General features: G+C 48.1%; 2 protein-coding genes across 2 annotated transcripts; both read right to left on the bottom strand.

Moving 5' to 3' along the window:
- Nucleotides 1-1,557: 1,557 nt before the first annotated feature.
- ZPR1 (ZPR1 zinc finger) lies at nt 1,558-10,158 on the bottom strand. Its single transcript, XM_037505329.2, is given in 18 exon segments — nt 1,558-2,038; nt 3,242-3,307; nt 4,568-4,654; nt 5,270-5,322; nt 5,325-5,379; nt 5,814-5,903; nt 6,627-6,682; nt 6,685-6,696; nt 7,082-7,148; nt 7,323-7,370; nt 7,754-7,824; nt 7,827-7,875; nt 8,024-8,110; nt 8,738-8,808; nt 9,159-9,249; nt 9,651-9,812; nt 9,983-10,089; nt 10,092-10,158. Coding segments are annotated over 18 exon segments (1,374 nt in total). The 3' UTR covers nt 1,558-1,903.
- Nucleotides 10,159-12,537: 2,379 nt separating this feature from the next.
- APOA5 (apolipoprotein A5) lies at nt 12,538-14,247 on the bottom strand. Its single transcript, XM_037504269.1, has 3 exons — nt 14,199-14,247; nt 13,960-14,071; nt 12,538-13,483 (listed from the first exon to the last, which is right to left on the bottom strand). Exons 1-3 carry the CDS (start codon nt 14,245-14,247, stop codon nt 12,538-12,540), a joined length of 1,107 nt encoding a protein of 368 aa, XP_037360166.1.
- Nucleotides 14,248-19,150: the final 4,903 nt, after the last annotated feature.

Consider the following 19,150-nt stretch of genomic DNA (forward strand, 5'->3'; position numbering starts at 1 on the left):
ACCGGATGTAGATAGGTGGCTAGTAAACAGTTTCTAATCAGATGGCATGTATCTGTTGCTATGAGAAGTCTATGCAAATGCTGTTTACAGTTGTATCTCCCTAGTCTCCAAACTAACACCATACTCCTGCCCTCACAGAAATTTGACACAGGTATGGAAGTCAGTCCTACATGAAAATAGTAAGATGTCAAATGAGTGTCTCAAAGCAAAACTTGTAAAAACAAATACATTTAAGGAGGAGTTAGGAGGCAGGTTCCTACAAGAAATGATTAAAGTAAAGGGAAAAGCAGGGTCCATTGTCACAGCAGCAAAGACAAGGGCTGAGGGGACAGTCCACTGTCAAATTTGACAGAAGAGAGAACATTCCCCAAGTGGAAAATTCCACTTGTGACCTTTGGGAATAGTTTAACAGAGCAACGGGTGTGATGGCTAAGTAATCTGTAATTAGGCAACTATTCAAAGTTTTCAGCACAAGGCATTAAGTTCTGCCTAGCATCTCAGCCAGTAACAGGTCTTTACTAAATGCCCAGCGGCCAGCACCAGGGCCAGCACCACTGGAGTCATCACTGGTTACTGTAGTGCAAATGACTACCAGTAAGGAGTCCAGAGTCTTTAACTTCTTGCCAATGAGAAGTAGCTCCCTCCCTCTCCAGTTGACCCTCAGTTTCCCCATCTGTAATTGAGAGACTTAGGGGATCGCAAATACCCACACTGACTGGCAGTCTCCTCCCCAGCTCTCCATAAGGCTCCCCCCCTTACCTCCTCCTCAGCTTGCCTACATGTCAAATTATCACCTTGTTCTTTCCTGACGACTCTGTTTGAAACACCTGCCCCCGCCTTTCCTGACACTATCCATACCCTTTCCTGCTTCACATTCCCCCAAAACTAACCACCATCTGACATACTGTTTTACTTGTTGGTTTATTGTCAAACCCCACCCACTCTGTTTGCCCATATTCCCTGCTATACTTTAAGCTCCACAAAAGCAAAGCTTTATTTTGTTCACTCTTCTGTAGTGTGCCTGGCACAAAGCAAGCAGCCAGACATCCACGGACAGAATGAATGAAATGCCAGCTCCAATCCCCAAATTACAGTGGTGGCCACATTAGAAAAATCTTCTTGGGCCTCCCGGTGGCGCAGCGGTTGAGCACTGGGTTGCGAAGCTGCCCGCAGCCTCTGCAGCGCCGGTTCGATCCCCGGCTGCTCCCCGGCCACCGGAGGAGGGTCCCACGTGGCGCACAGACCTCTCCTGCCACCTGCTGTTCCAGCAGTGTACTTCATCAAGTCTGCCTGTTCTGTTCCCCGCTCTGGCTGTGGTGAATTCTCTCACCCTCCTGCGCTTCTTACTGTACCCAGTGCTTGTATAAATAAATAAATAAATATTTTTTAAAAAAAAAAAAATCTTCTTTAGGAGACTGTATTAGCAGCATGTGATAACAAGGACAGAGTGAATCCAGAGGCAAGCGCTGGAGGAGTCATTTTAATGAGAACATCTTCACCTATACTGAACCCCCTCTGCTCAGAAGATTTGCTGTTGACAGATGTTGTATACCAAAATCAGCTCCCAAACTCCAGGTATACCTTGAACGTCACAGAGTTCCAACCCTTGAGAAGAGTGTGTTATCGGGAGGAAAGGGAAAGACTTGATAGCCAAAAAGTGATAATGACATGCCCCATGGTTCATTTCTGGGTTTCTCCCCAGGCTGATCCAAACCTCCAAAATAAGGTCAAGTAACATGACAGCACTGCACTTGCATCATGTCCCCAAATCTCAGACTCAGACCAGGCAACTTCCCCACACGGGCAATACCTAGTAGGGAGGACTTGCCCAGCCTTTTTCAGTAGTAACAGATAATCCTGGCGTCTGAGCGGTGCTGGAGGCTGGCCCGGAAACCTCGCGCCGCTACCGCTGTGGGGCTAGGCCTGTCTCATAGCCCTCCGTCTTCATGTCATTGAGCCCGAGGTCCTCATTCTGGTCAAACGTGCGCTCATAATGCTCCATCTTCATCTCGGGATCATCTTCAGGTGCATAGATGTTCTGCAAGGACAGATAATCAGTGCTCGTGCCATCCTCCCACCCACAGACACCTCCACCTCCCGCTTTCCCAAGATTTTAATGTTTTTATTCTCTAAGGGCCTCCAGTTCCCCATGGCCAGGTTGAACTAGTGGTCAGTAACAGAGCCCACATGGGCCGGGAATGGAACAGTCCAGTCCCAAGCAGAATTAGGAAGCCATCTGCCTAAAGAACTATTTTTAGGGCCTCCCTGGTAGCACAAGGGATTAAGACATAACCTATGAAGCTATCTGCACGAGTTCAATCCCCAGCCAGGAAGCAACCCACATGACACAGCAGACCTCTCCTGCCTCGCCTGCTGCTCCCCTCAGCAGTGTATTTCAAATATTCCTCCTGTTCTGTTTCCCACTGTCTCCAGTGAATCCTCTCACCCCCACACTTCTGGTCTGTACCCCAGTTCTTGTATACATAAATAAATAAATCTTTAAAAAAAAATACTTTTAATCTGTACCTTCTTATGAAGACAATAACAATGGTTTTAACTGTGGAGAGAGCTTACAACAGCTTTGCCTGACCCATAAAAACTGCTCAGTAAATGATGAGACTGACAGTCACAAGAATATCTCCTGCGTCTGCTTAAAGCCTCTTGAATGTCCTATCTTGGCCTCTAAAAAACAGTATTTCTCCTCACTTCTACAATTTGCAGAAGGAAAACTCCACTACTGGACTTAGGGCTGGTGACAATAATTAGACTACAGGGAACAGGAGCCGGGAATATCCTTTTTTCCGCCTTTGACACACTTACAATCTCTCCCATCATCTTTTTATTTTTTCTTTTTTAAAGATTTATTTATTTATTTATTTATACAAGCACTGCTATAGTCAGAAGCGCAGGAGGGTGAGAGAATTCACCAGAGCCAGAACAGGGAGCAGAGCAGGCAGAAACCGAAGTACACTGCTGAGGGGAGCAGTGGGCGGCAGGAGAGGTCTGTGCGCCATGTGGGACCCACCTGGTAGGGGTGGCGAGCAGCCGGGGATCGAACCGGTGCTGCAGAGGCTGTGGGCAGCTTCGCAACCCAGCGCTCAACCGCTGTGCCACCGGGGAGACCCTCTCCCATCATCTTCTACTTCCTCCTTTAAGTTCTCCAGAAATGATCACTATTCAAGAAAAGGATTCAAGAAATTAGATCTCCATGATATGTCTGCTCCAGGATGGTCTACTGTACCTGTAAATAGCTATTTCCTGCTGGATCATCCATAATAAAATGGGCCTTCATGTTCCCTGCAAGGATCTGAAAAGAAAAAATATAGCAGCTAAACTCTACATAGCTCCTGACAGGAAGAGGCTTAAATCTGCCAAACCAGCCCAGTTAATATCACAGAATCCCCAGAAGTTTAACAACTGTGAAATGAGGTACAATGAGACGCCATTAGATATCCCTGATCTCATCTTCCAGTCTAAACATGTCAACAACCACCCTCCTCACATGTCAGCAAAGAAGCAGTTTCTGTGAAGTCACTACAGTGTAGACAGGGTGTGGGCACTGGGCCAGCTGAGGGAAAAGGAAAGGAATGAGGAACAGGTCCAGTGAATGTATGACTACCGGAAACAGATCTCAAACACCCCCCCACCCCACACCTACCCCTTCTTCTCCCCACACCAAGCTCTCACAACACTGCAGGCAAGCCTTAACCTCTAGCAGGGAAACACAATAACCCCTGATGGGTCACTGACCAGACCACTTGTTAAGGTTCCAGAAATTTTACCTCTCAAGTACTTTCTCAAGAACTACTACAGATGATATTACAATAATAAAAAGGAGAAAACCAAGCAAGAAAATGATACAGGGTATCGGAAACCAGAAGAAACCCCAATGTGATGGTTTGATGTTTAATTTTTTTTTAATATCTGACATGATTTAATGCTGAAACAGGGAACCTGATACCCAGGCAGAGCAGCTTGCAGGGAGGGAGGGAGGCAAGCCTGGCAGGCAACAACCAAGCCTTCTGGCCACCTTTACACTGTTAATACTCATGGTCACATAACTGATACATTCTTGCACATCCTAGGTGCTTTCAAAGTTATGGGTCTTATGTTGTTTGCTGGATGTCAGGAAGGCCCTAGGAAGGTGGAAAAAACAACTGATACATTATAATGCATGCCTGGCACTTTCAAGGTTACTGGATGTCTATTGTCTGCTGGATGTCCTAAAGGCAAAACAAGAGCCTGAATTACTCTATGTTTCTTATAGTGTGATTATGGATATATAAGACTTGTTTTCTCTCTCTCTGTCTCTCTCTCTTTGATTGCTTTATCTTTCTGTTTCTTTTTCCATTGTTTCTTACTGCTTGTTCATGTGGCTATCTTTACCTGGTGGTTTTCTACGTTTTTTCATTTCTTCTTTAATGTACCTCAATTCTAGATTTTTGCTTAGATTGCCATGAGGGGTATAGATGGTTTGCTGTTTAAAAGGCATCGAGAAATGGGTGTGCAGCCTCTAGTCCACTGGAGCCCCACAATCTTAAGTACTGACCGACCAGTGTCCTCCCACCTGGTCCAGCTTCTGGCTAAACTCCTGCAGTTTCTCCGTCTGCCCCGGACTGGAACTGTCTCCCAGGGTGAAAGGGTTCTTGGTCACCTGTAATAAATAACATCCAAATTGCTCGAATACTGACTCTATGTCAGGTTTGACCATTAACCTGGTGGGGTAAGGGGGAGGCAGAGGGTGCCCAGCCTTGGTCTCCATTTATCCCATACCACCTTTCTGACCTAGGAGCCTCTGCTAGGAGTGTGTGGGTTAATCAAGAAAACCAGTAGTGAGAAATAAAAATGTTCTTACAGTGAGCACTAGTTCTAATGTGAAGAAATGCTAAGTATAACTTAAAAGGACAAAATGCCTGACAACTGAGGATCAATAAGAGAAATAATGCGTTAAGAGGATAGATATATGGTCTCAGTCACCAACCTTGTATATGTCTAAGTGATGGAGGATCCTCACTCCTTTATTTTAGTGAAATTAATGACATCAGCCAAACCACAAAACATCTACATTGTCCAGACTTAGGCCCAAGGACTTCCATTCAGATTCTTACTAACTTACCCTTCACAATGGAAAATAACATTTAAGTTTTTAATATCAATTTTAAGGCAAAGGACCCCCAGTTATCAACCCTAAAACCAAGGATGTCTGAGGGCTTCCAGCCCCTTGCCACAGCCACACTGCCCAAGCAGACACTGCACTCAGCTGACTCACCAGTTCCCGGATGTCTTTCAACAGCCCCTCCAGTGTGGTGAACTTGCCCCCAGGACAGCCATTCCCAGTTCAAATTCCAGCTCTGGGATTTCCACACTACATGTCTCAGACTGTGAGGAAAGAGGTCAAATTAGCTTTTAAATTCTGAGCCACCAGAGAAAGCTACCCACAGTCCTCCTGCCAAATTAATGCCACCAGAAAGTTTGCAGACAGAGCCAGCTATTCCCATCTTCTCTCCTATCCATGTGAATGAGAGGAATGGAACCAACCTATAAACCTTGGAGTCATGGTTCCAAGCTGTCATTAGAGTGCATTAGAGACCAAGGCCCTTACAGACACTGGTAGGCAAAGCTGTCAAGTTGCCAGAAAGCGCTTATGGGTAATAAGCCTCCTGAATCTGCTTGTCCTATAATGGATTTCTGGGACGCTCAAACCCAGGGAAGTAAGGAAATACCATATGACCCCAGGACATAATTTTAAAGGACAATTTCCCAGAGACAGAGACCACTATGTAAGGACAGTCACATTTCCAACAAGATGTTACCTTGAGGAGGTCTCTGGTCATATCTGAGGCATCTGTGATATGGAAGGTGATCCTGATGCCCAGGGGCTCTATTGCTCCTCCTGATTTCACCTGCGCAGACAACAGCAGTCAGGACAGTAGCAGAGAAGCCATGATCTTCACTGGCTACCAGAGAGGCCTCAGAGGGTAGGTATGGCCATTCAGTCAGTCAGGCCCACTGAAAGCTTTGAAGGACAGTCTTCTACACAACAATGTCAGCAGTTACCAAATCAAAATCAACAGGAGCTAGCTGGCAGCAGAGGCCCAGCTCCAGGAGCCTGACAAAACAGTCCAAGTTACCTAGAAACTCTAAATTTACCTTTTAAAAAAAATGCCACTCTTGTGGTTTAAATGGACTTCTAAAGGTTTAGCCTCTTTCATTCACTGCATTCCAACATGTGAGTCCCCTTTATAACATTGATTTTAATAATTTAACCAGCTTAAATGGAGGGTATTTACAATCCTCCATGGCAGCCTATTCTATTTGAAATAGCTCTAGTAAGCTCTTTGAGGCAAAATATACCTTCCTGAATTCCACCCTCTGAAGAGCAGGTCAAGAATCTCCTTTCTTTCATATAACCAATCTTTAACACATCATGAAAAGTTTACACTACCTCTAACTCCTTCTCTAGGCTAATTCCTAGTTCCTTCAAAGCCTCCTCATCATACACTAAACCCAAGAGAAAAATTCAACTCACCCCCACAACATACACATCTCAAAGCAGAGAGCAGCAGGATGAAAAGACAGGAGTTATGCTCAAGCTAGGCTACTTTCCAAATAATGTACCCACCCACCTCATTGGTTCGATGGCCGCACTTCTCACAGTTAGTAGCCATGATGATAACCTCCTAAAGTGGGGGATTTCTAGAAGATGGAGTTAAGGAAATTTGCTTCCAAGATAGCAAGACCACCCTCTGGGGAAAACCAAACCCAAATACACAGCTGCTGGTCCTATGACTGCCGGAAATGGCTCACAAGAGGCAGCCTGACTCAGCCGGCCCTCCAAAATCAAGCAAGGTCGTCCCTCATGGTGATCCTGTCACAAATGTTTGAAGACCTGGTTCAGGCCACACACAGGAGTCTCGAAACTATGACGTAATTCTCTTTTTGAACCCCAAAGCCAGGGTCAGTCTCATCAAAGGCAAATGTTCATCACTCGTAATAAAACACACGCCCTCCTGCATGTGCCGGAACATAGTCTTTCCGCCTGAGCCAGATGAAGAGCAATCCACCACCTGACAAAAGATACGAACTAGCTTCATGTTGGTCTGAGCCGGGGCATTGCATTCTGGGCAGTTTGTGTTGAACTGCAGCACCTGGAACACAACAGGGGACACAGGGTGAGCCCTCCCAGGCAGCATTCTCAGGCTAAAGACACTGAGTTGGTGCGCCTGTGGTCGCCAGGTTGGTGGGGAGGAAGAGAGACCCTGAACGGCAGTGGTCTCAGCCCACATCTCATCTCTTTCCTCCACAGTGTCAAGGTGACTCACTTCATTTCTGAGATCTTCCTCTTCCGGCTTCTCTTCAGGCACCTCTGCCTAAATAGGAGAGACGCAAATCACACGTTTATATCGATACCTCAGCTCCAAGCCCATCTCCTGCCCTGGAGCAGAAGAAAGTACTCTGGCTTGCTTATGTCAGCTGCCACCCGTGGGGTCCGACAGGAGGAGAAGCCAAGCCCCAGTGAAGGGAAGAACAATTCACTGTGAAGTTTATCCGGCCACTACTATCCTTTATTGTGACGTTTACCCTAGTCTTTGACACGAGCCAGATGACAGAAACAAACATGAGGTTCCCCTCATAAGGGTCCCTTGGAAAGAGTACACAGGCAGCAGCAGCAGCAAAATGTTTCCGCTGACGCCAAGTAATCCAGAGTACAAGATCATTCCAGAGCATTCTTATGGCTTCCCAGTCCACTCACCTGGAGCCCCAGCATCTGTTCTTGCTGTAGGGTCCTGTTATAGTGTGTGATTACCAGGGCATCGTCTTTCCGGGAGCATGTGGGTTTTCCACAAAGCTGTTCCCTGAGGGATCATCGATGATCTAACGGATGGACAAAAAAAGAGTAACTGTAAGAAGTCATGATCCTCCACCTACCATCAGGCCACTCGGGCACAGTGGAAAATCAAAGACAGTCTTAAAAGTCCCTCCTCCCCTAAATCTAGGGCATCTTCAGTCCTTTCATACTCACCAAAGTGAAAGGAGAGGTCACGTGCTTTAGCTCTTTCAATTTGACGATGAACGCATCAATCCTTTCAGCTACGACTTCTTCTTTTGCCTGCCATAAATGAAGAATTACAGGATCAGTCCTGGTGACAGGCCTTATGCCCCCAATCCCTATTACCCCACATCACTGCCATCATGAAGTAATCACCTCTTAATGTGAGTGGAAACAGATTTGGATTTCACAATAGAATGTAGCAAATACTTTTGAAGTGTATAGGTGGTGCCAGGTGAGCCTCATTTTTTTTCATTCATTCATTCATTCAGCCCAGGCACTCAAGCCAGCTTAGAGATGGATGGTCAATAAATCACATTCCCCTCATGAGGTTCCCAGCGAATTAGGAAGGAAGATGGCTCTATATGCAATTATATTATTTCTGTTATAATAAGATATAATGCACCACTCAGGACAGATAAGTAAACCCAAGGTGATACACCAAGGGGATTAGAAAAGGCTCTTCAGAGTTAACATTATACAGTCTGAGATGAGGCTTCAATATATTTTGCAGGAGAAAAGAACAGGACAAAATAGGGACAACATCCTGGCAGCCTGGTCATCATCATATGCTTCCCAAAAAGTTTTAGGTCAGAGAGGGTTCAGCTACATAAGAAGCTAAACACTGTAGTCAGACATGTAAAAGCAATTATTCCAAGACGCTGCAATCAGAAAACCCCAACTCACCCTTCGAGTAGGTTGATCCTGCTCCAGGCCAGAGATAGCACGGCTGATCAATCCTTCAATAGTGGTCAGAGCTGGTGAGCAAGAACAACAGACAGATGAGTCAGGGCTCTGCTAACAAGAGCCTGTATGATCCTCGGACTTGACTTCCTCGTCTGTAAAATGAAGCAGCCAGGACCAAGGTTCCATCCATCGCCAATAACAGTGACGCTAACATTCTGTAATAAGCACATAGTCTTATTGGTAGTTTATCATTATCTACCATGCCAAGCTGTTCCATCTATGCTTTCCACTCATGTCAAACCAAGGAAGATCAATCACAATGGATACTCAGCCAAAGCCGCCACAAGCCACTAGACTCGGCACCAAGGATTTTCCAAGAAAGTGGGTGAGACTCCAATTAGGTTGGAATCTTTAAATTTACCTCCCTTCTGGCTGAACGCAGGAATTTCAAAATCCAGCTCTGGAATCCTTGTGGTAGCAGAGTCAGTCTTCACTACTTCTCTGTTCATGTCCTGAGCAGAAATAAAACATTCAGTCCAGTTTCTCTTCAGGAAATAACCAGACTGCCCCCTCCATCAGACCCCAGCCCAGGTGTTTCTTCCCTCCCCACTCCAAGCAAGCGAAGGTGTTCCCACATAACAGTACAGGTGGTGTGAGCCACGCTGCCCAAATGGAAAGAATACCCTTCATTACAACTACTGCTCATGTGATAACCTCTGCCAAAATGTGCACAACACTCTCACAAGTCTTTTCTCAACTGAGCAGATGACCACACCAACATCATATCACAGGAGAGAAAACTTAGGCTTGGCCATAGAGGGATTTATTCCAGGTCCCACCAACTACACCAGACTGACTCCAATTTCCAAGGTTTCCCTAGGAAACTAAGGTACCTGTTCTGGGTCTCTCTCACCTCCTGGGTCTTGACGGTCAAAGAGTAGCGCACTCCCTGGTCCTGGATCCTTCCTGCCGACTGGATCTCAGTGTTGCTCCAGCCACAGTGCTCGCAGGAAAAGGAGCTCACGATTATTTCTCTGAAGAATGGGATCTTGGTGAGCAGGAGGCGCGTCATGCCCTGGGGAAGCAGAAACCAGCGAAAGAGAAGTCATGGAAACTGCAGTTCCCCGCCCTACAGATCCCCGGCGCGCCTCGCCCGCAGACCCCCAGCTGCCCGGGCCGCCCACCCCGTTCCCTTCCCGGCGAAAACCTAAATCTCCCTCCGCCCGCGGCCGCTCCCCGCCTCACGTTGCGGTAGCAGTTCATGCACAGAGACTCGATCTCGGTGGGCTGCTGCTCCTCGTCCTCGGCGCTTATGAGCCGGAACAAGGGTCCCGGGGCGGGAGCCCGGGCGGGGCACGAGCCCCGGCAGCGGCTGCCCCTGGGGGCCCCGGCTCCACCGTCCCGCCGGCCGACAGGGCCATCACGCGCCGCTCAGATCGCGGCTTCCGGCTTCCGCACGTCTCTGGCGCCACCTCTTTACGCCACTTCCGCCAGCTTCGGCCCGCCCTTTCTTAAAGGGGCCTCACGTTCTGGGCCCTCTGGGAACAGAGGCTGATGGCGAAGATGGCATGGTCCATAGCGTGCCGGATTCAGGCTTTACTTCCACCTCGATCCACAGGCGTCCTTTACCCCAGGACGTCCTCTCAGACGCTGGACAATTTTTGCTCCTTCGCAATAGCTCCATCGCTCAGAGTCCTAACTCGTGGTCCAAAAATTCCTCTAACAAGCGCCCTGACAGCAAGGGACTTGACAGTCCCTCTGCACAGCAGGTGCACAGCAGGTGCACAGCAGGTGCACTGCAGCCCGGGCTTGCTTCTGTCCACTGTTGGGCAGATTCTGCTTTCCCTTTGCTATGCGCCCCTCAGTTCTTCAGTCACTTCTTTTCTCTTCTCACTCCCTATTTTTTTTCTTTTTTTAAAAGATTTATTTATTTATGCATACAAGAGCTGGGGGGGGGCAGGCCAGAGGTTTGGGGGGTGAGAAGATTCACCAGAGGCAGAGTGGGGAACAGAACAGGCAGATTGACCGAAGTACACTGCTGAGGGGAACAGCAGGTGAGACAGGAGAGGTCTGCTGCACCGTGTGGGTTACTCCCTGGTTGGCCAGGGGAATTGAACCTGTGCTGCAGAGGCTGCAGACAGCTTCATTGGTTGCATCTTAACCCCTTGCGCCACCAGGCAGGCCCCCTCACTCCCAATTTTGGTCCTTATAAACAGTTGCCCAAAGACCTGCCTCAAACACACAGCCCACATTTTTACTTCCACCACATGACCCCAGCTGACTCACCCCTCCCAGCCTCCCAACAACCAAAACACTTCTTTTTGTTAAACCTTCCTTTCCAGCTCCTGCTCTCCCTGGGCATCTCTCCCAGTTATTGCTAAATCCAAGGTATCCTCGAAGAGGTCCATCCTGGGGCCATGATCAGCCCAGATTCCTGTGGGGTCTGTGCTATAAGGAAGTGGGGGTGGGGGTGGAAACCCTGAGCAGGGCACAGCCTGAGGAAAGGGTGCTGGATGGACCATTTCAACAGGGAAAGGGGTGTGTTCACCTTTTATCCCCCCCCCCATTCACCCACCTCCAACTTCAGAGTTCCCTGGGGTCATGAGGCGTGCTGGAGCCCAAGTAAATGTGTATATGAGGAATGGGGGAGGTTAAGTGTCTGGGAGTCCCAAGAAGAGAGTCCATCATAAAAGAGGCCATTCAGTGTCTGCAATAGCAGGAACAAAGGAGACAGGTGACCTGAGGAAGTGCAGGTCCCAGAGCCACTGCTGCTCCAGTGACAGCCTGTACTTCATACATACCACCCTGTGGTAGGCAGCCCAGGGGATAATGCATTTGTAGAGGGAGAGTAACCCAGGCTCATCTCCAGGCCTTGACAGACAGCTGTCTTCTAAGAAGGGGTGGGGATCTCCGGACTGGGAGAGGGTCGATGAGAATGAGCAGCCAGGAATTAGAGCAGATTTTGGGTGTGGTTTGGATAGACATGGTCCAAATGAGAGTCACACCAGGCAAATAAGCTTCCATCATAACATCTATTTCATTTAAGTCTATACTTCACCCTAGAAGTCAGGTGGGAAGGGGAGAGATGGGGAAGACAAAGAGTTTGCTCCCCAGGGCACTTAAGAAGCCCTCAAAGTTTGGTGTCCAGTCACTAGTTTAGATGTAGAGCTATGTAAGGAAATTCTGGTTCTGCCCCTTCCTGTCAAAACCCCCACTATTTTGTATCCAGCAGCATCAGAGCCAGCGGGGATAAACACACACACACACACACACACACACACACACGAGTTACATGTTCTCATCATATTGTACTCCTTTCTCCCTGTTCCTCCCCTGGGTGCTGTCATGTCAGCCCTGGGGAGACAAGAACTCCTCTCCGTGGACTCAGCTGTAGCAGTGACCACCACACAGGCACAGGTGATGGGAGCCAAGCCCTGGGATGAAGTGGCACAGATTTCCAGCACCATGGCGACAGGCTTGCACAAAATTACCTGCGCCTAAGATGCCTCTCTCCCTCCCCACTCCCACCACACCAGAGCAGAGCAACTCATGAGGATTCCTAAATGAGCACTGGAAGCCGGGTTTGCAAAGCCTGGTGAGTGTAATGCATCTGGATGGGGGAATTGCAAGAGGCTGGATATGCTGGGGACAACAGCCTCTTGGGTTACCTCACTTATCCTGCACAGGGCCCTCCACCCTCTGCCCAACAGGCCACTGTCAAGGACTGAGCCATGCTAAGGGCTCAGGTCCTGGGATCCCCAGACAAGGAGCTGGGAAGTGGGCCTGGGCAAGTAGAACCCTCAGGGCTCCCTCAGATGACCCTGACCATGGTCTTGAAGGCTATAATTGATATCTTCCCACAGTTCGTCCAGACGGGCCTGCAGCTGTCTCCAGGCCTTTCCATCGTCGCCTTGAAGGAACTCTGGGGCAAAGTTGCTGTGGCTCGGCGGGGGTGGTGCCAGCTGCTGCTGGATCTCCTGGGTCTCCTGGTCGATGGCTCGGGTGAAGGCAGCGATCTGCTGGAAGGTGTCCTGGCGGAAGGCCTGGAGCCGCTGGCGCACCTCCTCGGAGAGCACCTGGGGGTCCGGACCAGCCCCTTCCTCTGCATCCAAGCCAGCTCGGGCAAAAGCACTGAGTTCGTCGCGCAGCTGGTCCAAGTTCTGCTGGATGCGCACGTGCAGGGCTTTGGCCTTGAGCGTGAGCTTGCTAGACAGCGCCTGCACGCAGCGGCTGAGGCGCGCAGGACTGGCAGAGGTGTGTGGCGCCACTCTGCGATGCAGCTCCTGCACGTGGCGCCCGATGCCGGTCACCAGGCGCTGGGCATAGGGGTGGAAGAGCGCCTTGACGCGGCCGGTGTGATGCACAACACTATTCTGCAGGCTCTGTAGCAGGCCCCGGGCCTCGTCCACTCCCCCCCGCAGCTGGGCCTTGGTGCCCTCTCTGACCACGCGCAACTGCTCCTGCAGCTCCTGCACACCCAGAGCCACCTGCTCCATCAACTCCGTGGTGTAGGGCATCAGCTGCTGCCGTAGACCCTGCAGGTTCCAGCCCACGCGCTCGTGCACCTCCGCCATGTAGGGCTCCAGGCGTGCCTTCACCTCCTCCAACTCGTCCTGCAGCTGCTGACGCATGTCCACCACGTCCTGTGGGAGCTCAGGAAGCTCCCTCATCTGCTCACCCAGCATGCCCAGATTTTCCAGGAACTTGTCCATATTGAGGTCTTGCTCAAGGCTGTCTTTCAGGCTCCTAGAGGCGGGGACATACATCCATGTCATCAGACTGCTAGTCCCTATCCTCTCCTGTGCCCCAGAGACACTGCCCACTGATCCTCTGGGGAACCAAGCCTGGAGGGCCGTGTTCCCAGAGCCGGGGCCCACACACAGAAAGCACAGAGACAGGACACATGCAAATCTGGGCCAACACTACGGGAGGAAGCACGGAGGCACCTGGGCTCTCACACGCTGCTCTCACACATTTGGGGTTCTCTCCTCGGTTCCCAGGTCCCACACCAATGGACAAGGGGCCAGCCAATAGCAATCATGAGGTCAAAGCCAAGACTACCATGAGTAGAGGGCTTTGAAGACACAGGGACCACCAGACTAGTGCCTCTCAGTGCCTCTACCCCAGTGAGGCTGTGGAAGGTGAGGACGCAGAGGCAATGCATCATCGCATGACCCGGATGTCTCCTCCCTTGGCCCACACTGCTTGCCCTGGCCACTCACGCGGGCTCCCATGCCAACTTCTGCTGCTGGATCTGCTCCACCTTGCCTTTGTCCCTGCTGCTCTGGCTGAAGTAGTCCCAGAAGCCTTTCCGTGCCTGGGAAGTTGAAAGCACTGTGGAGAGGGATGGAACAATTAGGGACTCTGGTGGGCTTCCCAACCCACCTCTCCTTGAGGGTGGATAGCTCCTGGGTCCAGCTCCACCCGCACCTCCACATTGAAGTCAGGGTCAGAGACCCACCTGCGAGAAGGGCAAGAGCCCAGGTCAGAACTGCAACCGTGCTTGCCATTATCGAGTCTGAGAAGGAAGGTGAATGGAGGCCTGGTTAGTGTGAAGAAGCACAGGGACACCTCCCACAGGACTTTCCCCTAGGGAGCTGCTGCCAGGGCCAACCTGCCCAGAATCTGTTCATCTCCCTGGAAAGTAGGGAGCACAGAGCTGTTGGGGATTAAGAGCACTGACCTAGATGAGAGATAAGGAAGGAAGGGGTGTCTTCCTCAGATATGGGGGGAGCAGCTCCATTTCCAGCTCAATCACATAATATGGATGTGGAGCTCAAACCACCCTCCCCAAATCCCAGAGCTGTTCCCTAGGCCACTTCTGCCACCACTCCTCACTCGCCTACCTCCCACCTACCTCCCCTCATCTCCTCACCCAGCATGCCCAGTTCTGCCATGGCTGGAAGAACTGAGGCATCCCAAGAAGCAACTCTGCCAAAGTGCACCCAGACAATGTCCTTGGTTCTTAGTTCCCACCCCCAGCTCTCTGCAGAGACCCCTGCAATCCTCTGCTTGAGGACTCCAACCCACATCCCTCTGCCCAGCTGCTCACCTGCTCAGTTCTGGGCACAGGGACCAGACATTCCGCTTTATACTCCGGGGGCCTGGGCCTCTGGCAACAATTGCTCTGAGTAAATACCACGTGGAGGGTCAAAGAAGGATGACCTCACCTGCCTCCCAGTGCACACCTCCTGCCCTTTCCTGGCACCCAGAGGGTTAATGGGCACCCTAATATAAAGGGGCTTCTCTAGTAGAGATGTGCTTGCTGGAAAGTTTGGTTAGGAATGGGGTTGAACTCTTCACCCAGTTCCCCTCAAGCCCCATGACCTTCAGCCTTTCCACTGACCTGCTGGCTGGCCCACCTGTAGAGACAAGCCTGTTTGTCTGCTGAGGGCCCTACTCTTACTCAACTGTCCAGAGACACTGTGCTCCAGTCAGGGACAGTGTCCAGCTGCCAGCCTGAACTGAGCAGCCCTGGACAGCTCAGGCTGCCTGAGAACAGCCAACATTTATAAGGTTAAGATCCTCTCGTCCCCCACTCTTATTGGTGCTCACAAAACGCCTTATGCTTCCCCCCATTTCCCAACCTTCTTTACAATTAGTTGGGGCCATGTGATTATGTCTGGCCAATGGAACGTAAGCAAAAAAAGTGGGTCACCTCTGGACCAGGACAAATAAGAGTAGATGTGAGTTTTCCATACTTCCTCTTTCCCTTCTGTTAGATGGAAGAAAAAAAATTACAAGATGACACAGTTGTGGAGGAAGAGGGTCTACGTTCTGATTTGTGAGTGGAGGAACACCACCTACCAATCTGCAGGAGACTTTACATGTGAGGGAGAAATTAACTTTTGTTGTGTTGTGCCACTAAGATTCAGGGATTTGTTACCTCCATAGAGCCTAACTTATCCAGGCTGATACAGAATCTGAAAAAGGGCAGTCATAGGATATGATCAGTAGAGAGAAGAACCATGGAAAGCCAAGTATAGTTGTAACACAAGTTCTGCACACTCACGTTCAGCCAATGTAGCATGAGAAATACTATATGGTTCGTCCCTGATAGTGGGGCCACCGGAAATTTTTTGTCTCCAGATATGATGCAATAAGAAGGGCCAGATATCACCCATGAAGTATTTAGGACCAAATTCTTCCCACATGAACTTCCTTTCTCTTAACTGTTTCTCTGTTGCTTCATATTATGGTATTCACAGAGAACTGTATTCTCAGAAAACAATTAGCCACCTAGGTTATTTGGTTTTAATCCAAGAATTCATGACATCATTTAGATGTAAAGTAAAAATAATTTCATTATTTTAAATTTTTTTTTTTTTTTTTATAGAGGCATGTTTATTTATTTATTTGTTTGTTTGTTTGTTTTGTTCATACATGCACTGGGTATAGTCAGAAGCGCGGGAGGGTGAGAGAATTCACCAGAGCCAGAGCGGGGAGCAGAGCAGGCAGAAGGACCGAAGTACACTGCTGAGGGGAGCAGCGGGCGGCAGGAGAGGTCTGCGCGCCATGTGGGACCCTCCTCCGGGGGCCGGGGAGCAGCCGGGGATTGAACCGGCGTCGCAGAGGCTGCGGGCAGCTTCGCAACCCAGCGCTCAACCGCTGCACCACCGGGGAGGCCCCTAATTTCATTATTTTAAATTAAAAAAAATTTATCTTATTCTCTAAAAACTACTCTCCTGTTCCACAACAATAGTTTTGTTATAAACATATGCATTAGACAGTATGTGAATCTCAAATAAAAACACAATGTGCAACAAATGAGATCTTCCAGTCTTGTTACCAGTTCTTTAAAGGAACATTAGTGACTCCTCATTCTCAGTAGTCAGTAGAAGTTACTGCAAATTGTTCTTCTTCAGTTTTGTCTGCCAAGACCTCAAGTGTAAACGGTGATGTGCCAGTCTTTGCTTGGTATGATGGTAACTTCTATAATCCATATCAAAACACAGAGGGACATGGATAGAATAATAACAATTTGTTGTGGGCCTACTACATATTGTTTATACTTCTATCACCAGGACTTAAAGGAAGTACATTTAAAAAAAAATAAAATCTGCCTCTCAGATCCTTCAAAAAGAAGTCATTTATGCTTAACATGATGATAAAATAGCCAAACAAGTAAGTAGAAGCCTGTGTAATCACTTTTTATTTGTCTTGAAAGGTAATCTATTTGTATCACTTGTCAAAAAATAACACATCTAACCATGAAGAATATAATAATTAAAGACTTTTTTATTTGGCTACAGTTGGAGAGAGAATTCATAAACTAGAAAATAAATCTGAGAAAAATCACTCAGAAAAAAATCATAGAAATAATCATAGAGAAGGAAAATATGAAATTGAAGATAAGAGAGATGGAGGACAGACTGGAAAGGTTTAATATATGCCTACCTGGATTTCTACACAGAGAACAAAGAGACTATAGAAGAGGCAATATTCAAAAGATAATAGCTAAGAAATTTTGAAAACTGAGGAAAGATGTGACCTGAATCCTCAGTTGCATGAAGCATCCTGGATCTTCAGTAGAGACATGAATCTAGAAACTTCATTGTGAATCTGCAGAAAATCAACCAAAGAGAAAAGACTACTTGCCTACGTGGGAACAGACAGCTGGCTTACTAGCAATAAATCTTCTAAAGACTAAAGGTAAATTAATGGCCAACCTGATTTATAGTTGGGTAAACTTTTTTTTTTATTTATTTTAACTATTTTTTAAGATTTATTTTATTTATACAAAAACCGGGGTACAGGTCAGATGTGCAGGAGGGTGAGAGGATACACCAGAGACAGAGTGGGGAACAGAACAGGCAGACTGACGAAATACACTGCTGAGGGGAGCAGCAGGCAAGGCTGGAGAGGTCTGCTCACCATGTGGGCTCTGAGGCTGGCGGGGATAGAACCGGCACTGCAGAGATTGCGGACAGCTTCACAGAGCTGCGCTCAACTACCTGCGCCACCAGGGAGGCCCTGGGTAAACTTTTATTTCAGAATAAAAAGTTAATGGAACCACAAAAGACCCCAAAGAGCCAAAGCAATCTTGAGATCAAAGAACAAAACTGGAGACATCATGCTTCCTGATTTCAAACTATACTACAAAACTATAGCAATTGAAACAGTATGCAACTGGCATAAAAACAGACATACAGATGAATGGAACAGACTACAGATCCTAGACATAAACCCACATGTATAGAATTACTTACTTTACATCAAAGGAGCCAAGAATATACTATGAGGAAAGAAGTTTCTTCAATAAAGGATGTTGAGAAAACTGGAAGCCACATACAAAAGAATGAAACTGGACCACTGTTTCTGCTTTAAAAAAAATAAATAATTTGAACTTTTTTAAAAGACCAAGCCAGTTTTCTGGTAGTACCATGATTTTTTTTATTTGACACTAAAAGTAAAGGCAGTGAAAGAAAGAATAAACAAGAGGGACTACATAAACTAAAAGTCTTCTCCATGGCAAAGGAAACCATAACAAGATAAAAGGTAACATGCCAAATAGGAGAAAATATGTGCAAACCATTTATCTGATAAGAGGTTAACCTCCAAAAATATAAGGAATTCCTACAGCTTTGAGGTATGAAACAAAACATTCATGGGATGTAATGTATGGAGTGATGACTACAGGTGATAATATTGTATTGAATGTTTGAAATTGCTAAGAAAGTACTGATCTTAAAAGTTTCCATCACAGGGAAAAAAAAACTATTACTACGTGTGATGACGGATGTTAACTAGACTTGTTGTGATCATTTAGCAATACATACAAATATCAAATCATTGCATACCTAAAACTATGATAATGTTGTCTGTCAATTATATTGCAATAAAAGAAAAAGTAAGTTAATTTCAGAGAAGGACTGAGTTTACCACTCACAGATCCTCATTGAAAGAATTAAGGATCTAGGGCCTCCTGGGTGGCTCAGCAGGTTGAGCACAGCACTGTGAAGCTGTCCACAGCCTCTGCAGCACGGGTTCGATTCCTGGCTGGCCAGGGAGATACCCACATGGTGTGGCAGACCTCTTCTGTCACACTCGCTGCCCCCCTCAGCAGTTCTTTCAGTCTGTTTGCCTGTTCTGCTCCCCACTCTGTCTCTAGTGAATCTTCTCACTCTCCTGCTCCTCTGGCCTGTACCCCAGCTCTTGTATAAATAAAAAAAAAATTTTTTAATCTTTAAAAAAAAATAAACAATTAAGGATCTAAAAATGGAAACAGGGCCTCCCTGGTGGCGCAGCAGTTGAGCGCTGTGTTGCGAACCTGCCCGCAGCCTCTGCAGCGCCGGTTCGATCCCCGGCTGCTAGGGGAGGGTCCCACATGGCGCGCAGACCTCTCCTGCCGTCCGCTGCTCCCCTCAGCAGTGTACTTCGGTCCTTCTGCCTGCTCTGCTCCCTGCTCTGGCT

Source organism: Talpa occidentalis, unplaced genomic scaffold (assembly GCF_014898055.3).
Source record: "Talpa occidentalis isolate TD23 unplaced genomic scaffold, MPIMG_talOcc4v2.1 talOcc4.12, whole genome shotgun sequence".
Lineage (NCBI taxonomy): Eukaryota > Metazoa > Chordata > Mammalia > Eulipotyphla > Talpidae > Talpa > Talpa occidentalis.

Excerpts from the sequence above, each read along its gene's own strand:
- APOA5 (XM_037504269.1), bottom strand. The coding sequence starts at position 14,247 with ATGGCAAGCACGGTTGCAGTTCTGACCTGGGCTCTTGCCCTTCTCGCA. Across the intron at positions 14,072-14,198 it reads GGCTCTTGCCCTTCTCGCAG|TGCTTTCAACTTCCCAGGCA; the intron begins GTGGGTCTCTGA and ends CCCTCTCCACAG. Across the intron at positions 13,484-13,959 it reads AAGTTGGCATGGGAGCCCGC|GAGCCTGAAAGACAGCCTTG; the intron begins GTGAGTGGCCAG and ends CCCCGCCTCTAG.